Source organism: Neolamprologus brichardi, chromosome 3 (assembly GCF_056152115.1).
Source record: "Neolamprologus brichardi isolate AB-2024 chromosome 3, ASM5615211v1, whole genome shotgun sequence".
NCBI classification, from domain to species: Eukaryota; Metazoa; Chordata; class Actinopteri; order Cichliformes; family Cichlidae; genus Neolamprologus; species Neolamprologus brichardi.
Genome location: NC_142106.1, coordinates 20,807,250 through 20,821,442, shown reverse-complemented (window position 1 = coordinate 20,821,442; position 14,193 = coordinate 20,807,250). Strand labels below are relative to the sequence as shown.

General features: G+C 38.0%; 1 protein-coding gene across 1 annotated transcript; it reads right to left on the bottom strand.

Moving 5' to 3' along the window:
* Nucleotides 1–11,770: 11,770 nt before the first annotated feature.
* On the bottom strand, nucleotides 11,771–13,311 carry LOC148103835 (galactose-specific lectin nattectin-like). The gene is made up of 6 exons (XM_087834667.1): nucleotides 13,265–13,311; nucleotides 13,090–13,177; nucleotides 12,832–12,894; nucleotides 12,461–12,567; nucleotides 12,218–12,352; nucleotides 11,771–12,127 (listed from the first exon to the last, which is right to left on the bottom strand). Exons 2-6 carry the CDS (start codon nucleotides 13,151–13,153, stop codon nucleotides 11,969–11,971), a joined length of 528 nt encoding a protein of 175 aa, XP_087690793.1. The 5' UTR covers nucleotides 13,154–13,177; nucleotides 13,265–13,311; the 3' UTR covers nucleotides 11,771–11,968.
* Nucleotides 13,312–14,193: the final 882 nt, after the last annotated feature.

Here is a 14,193-nt window from a genome sequence, read left to right as displayed (position 1 = left end):
TCTCAGATACTGATACAAACTCATTGCTGCTTCAGCTCAGGCTGGACGGATCGATACAAGCATTGATAGAAGCGATATCGATGTTGGTGTTGGTACCAAATCCACACTGACATGGAGGGATCGCTACTTTAATTTGTGTCTCTCTTTTAAGTTCAGTCCACTTTATCAAACAGCAGCCATGTCTGCTCCATTAACACAGTCACTCTTTGCTCCTTTCCGTCCTCACGTCTTCTCAGCTTGATGGGAGTTGGCAAACCAGCTTACAGATGCATTACTGTCACCTATTAGACTGGATGGTAGACAGAGAGAATAGCAGGGGAAAAAAACTATATTCTTTCCAATAATTCTATAATTTGAAGAAACTGAAATAACAGACTGTAAACTTTCTGTGTTTCCATCCTTAACAAATTCCCCAGTGTCACATAGACAGCCACAGACAGCCAAAAGTCCTGTGCTGTCATTTATATTTGATATGAATGCCACAAATAATAAAGGACTTCAAGGTGATAGGTAGACATCAGGGGTCTCAAACTCACGGCCCGGGGACCACTTGCAGCGCTCGTCATGCATACATTTATATCGACATGAACAAATATAATGAAATTTGGCCATTGAAGTTACTTTTGTGTTAGGGAGGATTTGTTTGTTGTTGAGTGCAATGTTAAAATAAGTTATTTAAAAAGCAAAAAAAAAAAAAAGATTTAATATGAAGGCAATATGAGCAGAGAGTACAAACAAGTTGAGGAATTGGCTGTGTTAGTGCAGTGAGAGAGTTATTTGTAAAGAAAACAGTTTTCACTAGCGGTCAAAAACACTTACACCTGCATTTTTATTTTGTTAGATAGGAACAAAATGATAGCAGAAGTGCTGCCATGTGTTTGGCCCGAAAAAGAGGACCAATTTGCTTATTTGGTAGTTGAATAAAGGGCTTCAATTAGTTAAGAGTGAGGGAAAAAAATAGTTTTATGTTTGAAGTTTTGTCGTGGTATACAATAAGGATAAAAAAAGGATAAACATTATTTATACTGTGTCCAAGCTGGGTCAACTTTACTGTTATTCCGGAGCCCAAGTGGTACAGGAAGCCAAAATAAGGACAAAGTGCCTTGGGGGCTTGTTTCTATACATGAACAAATGTTAAAAAACAAGCAAAACACTACATTTTCAGAAATATTAGTGAGTGTTTCCTTGTTTGTTTGTTTTTGTTCACTAAAGTGGCCCTCTCATCACCTCAAATTTCTTGGGACCTCGGCCGAGTACGTACTAAAAAGTACCTGGTACCAGGTATTACCAACTAATGGTTAACCCTTAAAATTAAGTCAGGTCAAGTAGATACTAGTGGAAAAAGGCTACCATTCTCTTCTTTCTCCCTCATCCTTGCTAAAGATGATCAGTGCATGTTCAACAGTTTCTGGTGCATTACCATAAAAGCTGAGACCTATGGGGAGGTTTTCCATGCAGGCAAGAACTGGAACAAGGAGAGTTCCTTGTTCCAGTTCTTGCCCTGCATTCTGTTCAAACCTACACACTTTTAGATACTGTGTAGACATATTTCTGTGTGAACTGTGTCTTAATATTCCTGCCAAATTTCTACATATGATTCTTAATGATAGTCTAAGGAGCTGGGAAAGAAAAGCATCTGGACTTCTTTAAGTTGCTTGAGAACGTTTCACCTCTCACTTGAGAAGCTTCTTCAGTTTCAGGGTCAAATGGTGGAGAGTCCTCCCCCCTGAGAGGGACAAAGGACCCCCTGTTGATCCTCTACGTAATCACATGAGCCAAGGTGTAAAAATGGGTGTGAACAGCCAGGGTTTCAGTTGAGCTCATTGTGAAACCTGGCCCCACCCTATCATGTGATTTCCTGAGGTCAGGTGGCCTAGGGTGTGAGTGGGCGTTAACACGTCTGGGAAGGGATCTTAAAACTGGATTATAGATGGCAGACAGTTGGTGTTGTAAGCCACCGCCCCTGTTCAAAGATGGTCGCTCACAGTGGAAGTAAATGAATTCTTTCACTCCTCTTTCAAACCATCTGTCCTCTCTGTCCAAAATGTGAACATTGGCATCCTTGAAAGAGTGACCTTCATCCTTATCTCTCACTGTCCACATCATTTGAGGAAAGATGTGGACACTTCCATAAGGCAGGTGTATCTTAAAAACATAAATAGATGTTACCCTGTCAATCAATTCTTCTAACTTTATTAAGAAAGATACGTTTGGACTGCTCATTCTGTGAAATTCATCCAGAGACCTTGATGCACATGGTTTAGTAGTGTCCCTACTCCTGCACCTTCTGCAATGATCTAGCATGACTCATTATTGAAAATATTGACTAACTTTTCTTTGTGCTGGAATAATGTATTGTTTGCTTTCCACAATGATAAAAAATAACAACCGGAGAGAATTAAATTTAAACAACCTATTAATAATCCTAGGTAACTCTCACTGTTGAAGTCAGGGAAGCAATTCCACCCTCTTGAGCCCAACACAGAGAGAATTAGGAGGAGCTTTTCCTCCCAGGCTATTAAGGCCAGGTGTAGGACTGGACTCTCTACATATCTCTACTCACCATTGCACATGCACTTAATAACAACAACAATGATGTACTTCTGATGTGGTCTGTCTCATATCACATCAGTGTACATGCATTTAATAACAAAATAATGTACCTCAATGACACACCTCATAACTGTTTTTGACTGTTCACTGTGAATCTAAAAACACTGCTGCTGATTTGCACACCTTGTTAATTTTGATTTTTTAACATTCATTTTATACTTGATTTTTAAAAGATAAAATGGTCTCGCACACTTAACACTTAAAAATAACACGAAACTGATTGAAACATTTAAGGTGTACTATTCCCCAATCACATATTTTGTATGTAAAATCTAAACAAACAAACAAACAAAACAAAAAACACACACACATGAAATTTGGGCAAAAGCCATCATGGTGCACACATGCAGAGGGACAGTAAGCATCTTGGAACCTTAACATTTAACCTTGATAATGACCTAAAGCGGGGTAACATTTGCAGTGAGTTTACAAACCAATACTGAGAGCATTCATTTCATTGAAAATAAAGTAAACCTTTGCAAAATTACCTTCTGATTTTCCTTCTTGGTCTCAATCTGCAGATACAGCCTTTCTGTGTGGGGACCTAAAGACAGCTGGTCTTAAGAATCAGAATACTTTATTAATTCCCAAGGAAATTTTGTGCATTGCAGTTTCTCCAAGACAGTAACAGTAACAGACTAAAATATTTAAACGATACAATACAATTCTGAATATGCCTGTTCACAGGGGTGAAAATGAGAAAAGGGCTCATATGCACTCATAACACACAAAACAGAAAAGGTAATATAAATTTAACTTGAAAAATGACCCAGCGATTTTACTGGCACATCAACGCCCTCATCCTGTTTCAGTGAACTGCTGGAAGATCACCTGGTTTTTCTCCAACACAAGCAAAGTACAGTTTATAAAGTTCATGTTTATTCAAGGCTTTGCCAGTAAAGAAATGTAATCCATTTATGTTTGAATATGGGAGATGATCTAACACCAGCCCTGCCATGAACAAAGAAACGTTATTGTTTAATCCTGAGGTGTCTAAGTCATCATTGGTGATGCCCTTAATCCTGACCTCTAAGAAAATGCAAAATCTATTTTCAGTTGTTCCCCAGAATTGTAGTAATCAGGTTGCATGGGGAGCTGTCATTCTAAATGATTATTTAAAAGTGTTTACATAAAAAAACCCATAGAGTTAGGGTTTTGATCTAGGTTGAAGTCTGCATGACATCAGAGCAAAAACTAAAGTAGTTCAGTAAAGACGGATTAGCTATAACTTTCCAACGTCATGACTGTGTGACTACCTAACAGAAAATGACAATTACTTCACACGTCCACATCTATATCTTTACAACTGCTCGACTCAGCCACAGTAATTAGCTACATACATCCCTGAACATGGACAAATGTCAGCGGGTATTTTTTTTAAAGTAAGGGAGAATTTAAATTAAAAAGAGATGTAAAGAAAAAAACTTAAAGTTAGTTTAAAAAATGGACACACCAGTTATGTCTTTTGTGTTTATCATGTCTTTAATTGCTGAATCAATGTTATCCCACTAGACTTCACGTTCTACCTTTAGATGGAGCATAACACTCAGGAGGAATGCAAAGCTCCTTTGAGAATGAGGGTTTCTACAAAAAACTTTTTTTTCCATGGGCTTCCCGGTGTCACCTATTGTAGTCAATCTTTACATCCAGGAAGTGGGAAGTCAGGCTGATTTGAAAGTCCACTATTATGTCCACTATGAGCGACTACCCTTGAACAGAGGAGGTGGTTTATGACACCAAATGTCTGCCATCTATAATCCAGTTTTGAGATCCCTTCCCAAACACTTTAATGCCCACTCACATCTTGTATAAGATGATCTCAATAAGTCGAGTCTTCAAGAAGTCCAGTCACTTTTCTTTCCAAACTCCTTACTTTATGATGACCTGAATGACTGAAAACTACACAGTCACAGTAATTGAGACCACTATGGTTGTTGCATTAGAAATTATCTGTACTCAAATCTAATGATTATTCAGCTTGAACATCACCTATTTGCTCTTTTTATTTATTTTACTGACTTTCTGAGAACTTGTTTAACCCATCAAGAAGAGTATATTTCAAAATAGAAAACCATTTGCAATGAGCTGTTTCATGCTGAATTCGAAATACTTTAAAGCAATTTTTTTCTGTGAAATGAAAATTTGAATAGTTTGCCCTTACAAAAGCTCCTTTTTTCTTCTATTTCGTTTTATGCTATGCAGAGTACATCCATGTCTGAGACATAAATTATTTGCTGTTTTAAAGGAGTGGTGTTGCTGCCACCATCGTTGACATCGTTGGCAGGCAAAGGACAAAGGTGGACAATAGAAAGAGAAAGAGGACTTTAAGTGCAGCAAAGAAAATGTTTACATATCAGCTAACTGTAGGACAATAGTAGACCAAGCAAATAAGTGAATGAGTCTTAGCTATATACTTTATGAAAAAGGAAAGTTTTAAGCCTAATCTTAGAATTAGAGAGGGCCTTCGTCTCCAAAATCAAAAGTGAAAGCTTTTCCGATATAACAGGGGCCTGAAAGCTGAAGGCTCTGCTTCACATTCTACTTTTAAATACTCTAGATACCACAGGTATACCACAAGCTCTATTAGAGTGATATGGTATTATGAGATCTTTAAGATAAGATGGGGCCTGATTATTCAAGACCTTATATGTGATTAGAAGGATTTTAAACTAGATTTTGAACTTAAAATTAAATTTAACAGGCAAAAAAGAGACGCCAATATAGGATATGGGATTCTCTCTCTTTCTAGTCCCTATCAGTACTCTTGGATAAACCAAATGCATTTAATGCATTTTAATGCCTTTTTAGGACAGACTGATAATACAAATTAGTCAAGATGAAAAGAAAACAAGTCCATCACTGAAGTAATAACTAAGACATAAAAAGCTATTTTTTCAGCATGACCCTAAAGTGAAGATGCTTTTTTTTATAGACATTGCATAAATGGAAGAAAGCAGTCCTACATATTTGTTTAATATATGCATTGAGGTCAAAACAAATAAAGTGTAGTATGAAGTTTGTATTCCTGTTTAGGTCTGGCTATGTTACAGTATTTCACACAGCACATTTAAAAAATATGTTTCATTCCCAGCAGGTGGCAGCAGTGTGAAAAATGTGCATAGAAACTCTGCAACCAATTTTTATGGATTGTTTTCCTGCTGATCTTTATTTGATAACACATAAAATTTACTTAAATTAAATCAAAACCTGCTGAGAAAAAATGCAAAAATGAATAAATCTTCTGGCTGCTAAGCATGCATGTTCTGGATGCCACAGTTAAGCAGCATCTGGGGCAAGTTCTTTTTTTTGATTTTACTTACTGTCAGTTATGAAAAATGCACCACCACCTAAGTTTGAAGGCAACTTACTGCACTAGATTTGTTCGCAAACTCAAAATCTCAATTTTAGAAGACAAATACTGATAACTGTGGCAAATAATTGATTATTAATAAGTTTTTCCTTCAGATGCCAAAAAAATAAGCAGACCCCCCTGTCTGAGAAGATTTACCACAGTAGCTAATCAGTTTAAACTCTAGTTTGCTGTGTTCCTCCATGCTTTGTTTATGTGTTTGCTCATACAGCACTGGCAGAGATTCCCTACCCCCAGCTAAACATCCAAACACTGTTAGTATGCAAATGACCCATGTCAGGTTTCATCAAAGTCAGCAACTGGTGAGATTACTAACAGGATAAAGGAGAGTGGAGCTGTTTAGTTGCAAACAAGGAGTTTAGTTCCTCGCAAAACAAACAAGCTTAAAACAAGACAAAAAAGAAATAACTTAAAATGTTCTGTTCTCAATCCGTTGTGTTTGGCTATGTTGAGAGGTCTTATTTTAGTCTTACTTTATTTTGCAAATTTATTTGAGAGTTAGTCAATCCAATGAAAATACATTTTGTCATTATTATTATTATTATTATTATTATTATTATTATTATTATTATTATTATTATTATTATTATTATTTTGTTGTTATTATGATCCTTTGTTCTAGTTTATGCTGACTGTGTGTTTGGGTTTACACCCTTTGGTTCTTAGGGTTTTTGGGTCTGTGTTCCCTCTGTTCTGTCTGTACCGCATCTCTGAGTCCAGTCTGTGCATTTCCTGTTTTATTTTGCAGGTCTGTGTCTTACGTCAGTGTATTCAATTTTACTTCTCCCTGTCTCGTTAGCCCTTATTTCTCCCAGCTGTGTCTCCCTCCTGTTTCCCATTCCCTGATTAGGTCTCTGTGTATATAAGCCCTGTGTGTTCCTTTGCTCTCTGTCTCACTGTTAACGTTTACTCACCTGCAAACTATTCTGTGGGTTCTGTTTACCTGTTTTTCTTGCCTCTTAGTTTATTTTCCCCCAGTATAGTTAGTCTCCTCAATCTGCAACCTGCAACAAAGCTGTTTATTTTGAGTTCACCTTTGCCTTAGTGAGTCCTGCATTTTTTTTGGTCCTGCACACAGCCATGACAACTTTTATGTTGATGGTTGTAAAGATCTGGATGGATATTTTGGGGGTTTTTTTTATTCAGTTTTTTCAGTTTTATTTTTCAAGACTTGGTGAATTTACTTTTTTTTTTCATAACTTGGCCTACCCTTCTTAGTTTCGTTAATATTGGCAACAGTGGGAAGTGTATTGTTGGATTTGAAAATATTTTATATAGGCCAGCCAATCAAGGTACATGTCATGTTTTTAGTTGTTATAATTTTCGAGAAATTGTTTTATTTTTCAGTTTTCCCCCTGAGGAATTACCACCTCAGCGTGGTCAGGGGGGTTGTGTGGCTCAGTGTCCCTAAGAGCTAGATCGGCAGAAGCTTAGGGCCAAGCTGGTCAGGTCTTAGAGTAGAGGCCTGACAAAGTGCAATCCGATTACACAACAAAAGCAGTTTTCCAGAGCACCCCACCACCACCTCTTTCCTGCCTCTGTTACCACCATGTGTCCCCATTACATTTCTGTCTGCCTCCTCATACATGCCTGTCTAGAACAGACCCAGATGTACATACATCCACTTCTCAAACTAAAATAAAAATTACCTATTAATCTTTAAATAACAATGTTATTGTCAGAGGCTGGGTCTGAGACCCAGCATTTTGTGTTTATTTTTGTATTTGTGACCTCTGATATTATATTGAAAATTTGTTAAGTTCTTGTGTTAGTATCTTCAGTTAGGATTTAGTTGAGTTTTATTCTAGTTTAGGTTTACATCTATTTCCCCTTGTGTGAATCTGTCCTTGCCTTCTCTGTCAGTATGTCATGTATTTCTGGTTTGTATGTTTCATGTTGTCAAGCCAGTGTTGTCATGTGTACTGTTATTTTGAAAGTCTCGTTTCTATGTTCGGTGTGTTTAGTGTTACTTTTCTCTGTGGTGCCATGGTGCTCATTTGTGTTAGTTGTTTTCCCATGTGCTTCCACTTCATTGATCTCCTCCTGTGTATTTAGTCTATGTGTTTTCCTTTAGTCTTTGTCAGGGCATCTGTTTTGCTTCCCTCAACATCATGTCAGGTTTCTAGTGTTCTCATGATTCTCTTCAGGACATGTTTGTGTTTCAAGTCTTGTTTTGTCTTATAGCTACTAGCATGTTCCTGCTCATAAAGATGTTCATGCCAGGTATCATAGTTGTCACAGTATGGTCATAGTTATTATTGTTTAGTTTAGTTCAGTTTAGGTTTTAGTCTAGTTCTGCCCCTGGTTACCTACTGTGTTGATCACATGTTATCAGCCACAACAAAAGACTCGCCTTTTGTTTGAAACTGAGTTCCGTCTCATTCCCTGTCTGCATTTGGGTCCCCTTGCCCTGCCATGACAGTTATGATCTTATAGTTGACAAATAATGTCAGATGTAAAATGCTCTTTCATGCATGAACGTTATCCAAAGTTGCAGCTAAATCTTAAACCAAAAATAAAAATCTTGACTTTGGTAGAATGAATTAAATAGTTGTTAACTTAGCTACTGATAAGTTTGTCAACCACAAAGAAACCCTACCTCTTGCACAAGATGTGCAATGCTTTACCAATATTACAAGTCACACAAAAAGTAAGTAAACAAATACTGGCTAAATACTAGCCAACACAAATGTTGAGGTGTTCACAAAATGTTCATTTTTTTTTTTCAATATGGCTACATATCAAAAAAGGGTCCATACCTTGCAATGTAATTTAAAGGAATAACAGCCTGGTGAGCAATTTTGGATAGTTCAATGAAAATGTGCTGAATAGCTTCAAAAGTGTACTTGTATTCCTTGTATTCTTTTGGAAACTTCTTTCTAATTTCTTTAAGCATTGGTTGTTTTGATTTATAAGCGGTCTGTCTGCAAGAAATGATTTAAGACTAGTTAGCTGACAAAGATTAAGAAGAAGAAAACATGACAAAAATGCTGTTTGGTAGGCAGTTTGAGGTTTATCAGAATATTGTAACTACAGGTAATGATTTATTACCGAACTCATTGGCACCTTTCAAGCTATCTGATGTATTGTTTCTATGCATCCCTGTTAAACTATTGCTGATATTTGATATCTTAAGTGTGGACCGCCATGTGTGTGATCTGTAGACCCGTCCTTGCATTTCTAAATAGAAGGTAAACTCAACAGTATTTTAATGTATTCAACGTTAGGAAGGAACACTATCCTCCTCTCTCCTTTTGGCATTTAAGTTTAGATCGACGTCTGCTAATGTGCCATACTGTTGAATGTACCTTTGAATTTTTGAATACTAACATGTAAATTTATCAGGGAAAAGGATTATCATTTGTCACATTCAAATAAATAAGTTGTTAGCAGTAGAGCAGGTCACCTACTAACTGGAAGGTTGTTGGTTCGATCCCAGTCTGCTCCAGTCTGCATGCCAAATATCCTTGGGTAGGATATTCACCCCAAGTTGCTCTCCGATGCCTTCATCGGAGTTTGAATGTGTATGAATGTTAGTTAGGTAGCACTGAAAACCTAGAAGTGTGATTGGGTGAATGAACAAGTTGTATAAAGCGCTTTGAGTGCTCAGATGGAGTAGAACCAGTCCATTTACCATAGAAGACAATAAAAAGAGGTAAAATTCACCAAGATGTATTTACCAGCCGCGATAGGAACAGCTGCTCAGATTTGTCATGAAGAAATTTGGGTACCTTCCTGAAACTACCCTTCAATGCAGCACAGTTTCAGTTGTCTGATAATAAGAAAACGACACCAACAGACTTTTGATTGGAGCAGCAATTAACAGAATTTCAGCATTTTTGAAGTTAGATAAAATTTAATTTCTCAGATGAGCAGAATCAACGTCTGGGGGTACCAGATGGATAATTTTACCATTACATTTCAGGCTGATTGTGACTGACTGTCATCAGTCTTAAACATTTTAAATAATAAACTACCTGATAAATGTGCATATTTTTTGAAAAAAATAGCTTTTTAAAAGAGAAAACTACCTACTCCTTAAGTCTATTCAAGAATTCATCCAGTATTCAGTATGTCAGATGTGCCACGCAATGCTCAATTACATGAGTGGGAACTAGTGTGTTAGCGCAGTTAGCTCGTTAATGTGTTGACGCTGTCCAGCCCAACACACGGGGCAATCCGCGGTAGCTCGTTAACGGAGATTTGCCGTGTTGTGGTGTTAACGTCATTTCAGATTAAGGCTGACAGCACTAGTGGGAACACAACGAATATGACTGCACATTTACCCGATAGCATCCTAGTGCAAAGACAAGTGGAAGCAGACAAAAACAACAAGCACGCATACAAACTTTACTTCTCATATTCCTTCATCTTGATGTCTGTGTCATTCGATTCACTACATCTATCACTACGGCTGTCTTCTTCTGTTCGTCTACCACCACTATATCTGGTTGGTTAGCCACCACCATTTTGTCCATCTCTATCTGGAAGTCTCACAGGATCTTAGCTCGGTCATTCTCAACCACCCTAGGGCGCGTCTCCCATTTTGACCTCGGGACTTCAAGGCCCTACTGTATCCAGGCCACTAGGGTATACTATGCTGGCCATTTGGTTATGACGTTCCATGTATGCCCTGCCTGCTAGCATCTTGTATCCTGCTGTTATGTGCTCCATTGTCTCAGGGGCATCTCTGTCTCTCTCTCTCTGTGCAAGCTTCAATATCTGTGAGCACACCCCACTTTTCAGTTATTTATTTGTAAAAAATGTTTGGAATCATGTATGATTTTCGTTCCACTTCTCACGTGTACACCACTTTGTACGACTTTGGTCGTTCACGTGGAATTCCAGTACAATTGATTAATGTTTGTGGCTGTAATGTGACAAAATGTGGAAAAGTTCAAGGGGGCCGAATACTTTTGCAAGCCACTGTGTGTGTGTGTGTGTGTGTGTGTGTGTGTGTGTGTGTGTGTGTGTGTGTGTGTGTGTGTGTGTGTGTGTGTGTGAGTGTATGCATGTGCACACGAGTGCGTGTGTTTGTGTTTGGGGGTGTATTTGTGTGACCTCCTGCTCACCAAAAGGGTAATGAAGGCAGGAAGTTTACTAAACAAGAAAACAGAACCTTCACATAGGATGTACCTATAATAAAACACTACAGCCTCTCCCACCATTCAACAGGTTGGGGAGGGGAACAGCAAAATCTTAAAATAAAGTGAAAGAGTTTCTACGTTGACGTTGTGGAAGACTACAGGAGTGTACGACTTGCTCTGCTCCTAATCTACAGCTGCGTTGGAACAGAAATCGAGGGATGGAGAGAGCGTGCCAAGCTCCAACGGTGACAGCGCAAAGGGAGACCAGCGTTGGAATTATGACTCTGTAAATGGCACAGACACCAGGAGCCATGACCGTGACTGAGAATGACCACCAAATGCTGCTTCACTTTGCCATGCAAAGTACTTTGACACTCTGGAGAAGGCCTTTCCTCTGTATCAGTGTTGTTGCATTTGCATGTGAGAGCTTAGATTGTGGGGATGATTAAAGATGAACAAAGGGTGGTGGGAGAACAGTGAAGTGAGAATACACAGTGTGAAACTCCTTTAAGTGTACAATAATGTTGATGTGACATACAGAATGTCAGGGAAGAAATTCTGGTTTTAATGTGATTCTTTGATTTAAGAATCAAAGGGTGGGATTGTATAGGAATTTCTTTTACTTATGTATTAATCACATTATTTTATTGTATAATGCCTTGGTGCCACTGGCTTTTTCACTTTATTCTAAATTCCGTCTACACCCACAGATAAGCTACAAAGCCCTTGTTTTACTTTATTATCTTCTGTGCTATGTTCTACGCTCAGAGTTAAGTTTACTCTTTATTTTAGTTAGTTGATTATTTAGTTGTGTGAAGGGAACCTGCAAAGTAAGAATTTCATTGCTCTGCATCACCACTTGTGTTTTGCAGTGTATATGACAATAAACTTCTTGAATCTAGCAGTTTTTTTTCTTTTTTTTTGATGGGGGTTGGGGGGTAGACTTAGCACCAAAAGTTATCTGCAAACAGTGGTGCTTATGTTTAGCTTCCTCTCCTCTGCAAAACTCAGCAAAAGCAGACACGCCCATATAATCACTCCAGGACCAGGAAGGATCCTGTTAAAGCAAAATTAAAAAAAAAATTGCTAATTCATATTAATTAAAAATGCAATTGTTTCATAAACTGCTAGACACCATGCTATTTACCGCTGGAGTATTATGGCCTCCAACCCAAAACTGTCGATAGCCACGTCCAGCACGCTGCACCTCCTTTTGAATCTCGTTAGCTTGACTGGCACTATACACAGATGCAAGCTGTCCTCCACGATTCTGACAGTTTCTCTACAGCGCAGACAAACAGACAGAATTAAGTGACCAAGAAATTTTACATCATTAATGTACTCCAAGCTTTCATAGTATACTTAGTGTAAAAATCACTATCTTTGTTACTTGAGCCTCAGCCCAGGTCATGTATCTTGGAACAAAGAGGAGGCACTGTTGACTGTGCATACTCCATCCATCAGGGCAATATGGAAACCTGCCACCAAAAGGGTCCTCTGAGGACAAATGGACAAGAAATGTTGATATTGAGCTGCCAGTGAATAGTTAATCTGTTGTCACTCTTCATTTTTTGGCTTTTACGGGAAAAACTAAAATAAATAAATATTGTTATATTGCATCTGTTGTAAATGGTTTCATTCACCAAATGTCTGCATCTGCATGGGCTGAAGATTTTCTTGGTTGCAGTTACTAATGTAGAGCATGTGCTGTTCTAATTTTTTATCGAGATATTCATCCTAAAATAACCATCTTACATTCACCTGGTACAGGAAGAGCATCTGTCAAGTGTATATTACTGTAAACTGGAACAGTTGCAGGCACAGCTTCAGCCACAGACAAGAAATAAACAAGAGAGTTAACACAATATCATAAATTCAGTACCACAAAGATAAAATGCTCATGAACAATTAACACTTAAAAAAATCAGACTGATTGAAACATCTAAAATCTGCTATTCTTTAATCACGTTTTGTATGTAAAATCTAAAAATATCTACACATTTGCCTTTAAATACTCACAAGAAACTTGGGCAAGAGCCATCATGGTGCACACAAGCAGAGGCACAGTAAGCACCTTCATCATGGAGCTTTAACCTCTCATAAAGACCTAAAGGGGGTTTCATTTGCATTGGGTTTACAAACCAGTGGTGAGAACATTCATTTTAATGAAAAGAAAAACCTTTTGCAATGTTACCTTCTGTTCTTCTTTCTTGGTCTCAGTCTGCAGATACAGCCTTCTTGTGTGGGGAGCTGAAGACTGCTGGTCTTAAATATGCCTATTCACAGGGGGGGAAACAAGAAAAGAGGTCATACATACTCATAACACACAAAGAAAGAAAAGCAAATATAAATTTAGCATGAAAAATGAACCGGGGCTTTTACTAGCACATAAACGCCCTCATCCTGTGTCAATGAACTGCCGGAAGATCACCTGATTTTTCTCCAGCACAAGCAAAGTTCAGTTTATAATGTTCATGTTTATTCAAGGATTTATCAGTAAAGAAATGTGATAGATTTGTGTTTGAATATGAGACATGACCCAGCACCAGCCCTACCATCCACAAAGAGGCTTTATTATCTAATCCTGTGATGTCTGTAACTCTTTGTTAAAAAAGCAGCAGTTAGACACCCTGCGTATCTGTTTACTTTATCGTTGACCTTTTCCTCCAACTCCATTCTTTTAAATGTTTTCTCCCTCTTTTCTATTTCTACCCTGTCTTTCGCTAGTCTGGCTTATTATTGCAATCAACTAGAAAACCACTCTGATAACAGTGCACATCAAAAACAATCTATGAGCATGTACTGTGTATTTCTCTCCTCTGTGAATTACACACAATGTTTGTAGCCAATGCTTATAATAACAGACGTCACAGTCATGACTTGCATGTGTTTAAGGTCCCTGTTTTGCATAAACTGTACTTGGCAGCTTTTCTGAGTACCCTGTGTCACCCTACCCAGAAAAACTTCCCCACCCATATTTGCATATCCAGTATTTGATATGAGGGTGTCGGTCAGTGTAGCAGGATGCAGCAACAGTGCCAAACAGCATTATAGTAAACAGTTACCCTCCAAACTGCAGATGATCTTTGGCGGAATGATTTGAAAAAGATTATTTAATTGTTT

Excerpts from the sequence above, each read along its gene's own strand:
- LOC148103835 (XM_087834667.1), bottom strand. The coding sequence starts at position 13,153 with ATGATGAAGGTGCTTACTGTGCCTCTGCTTGTGTGCACCATGATGGCT. Across the intron at positions 12,895-13,089 it reads GGCTCTTGCCCAAGTTTCTT|CTGTGCCTGCAACTGTTCCA; the intron begins GTGAGTATTTAA and ends CTGTGGCTGAAG. Across the intron at positions 12,568-12,831 it reads AGATGCTCTTCCTGTACCAG|AGGACCCTTTTGGTGGCAGG; the intron begins GTGAATGTAAGA and ends ATTTGTCCTCAG.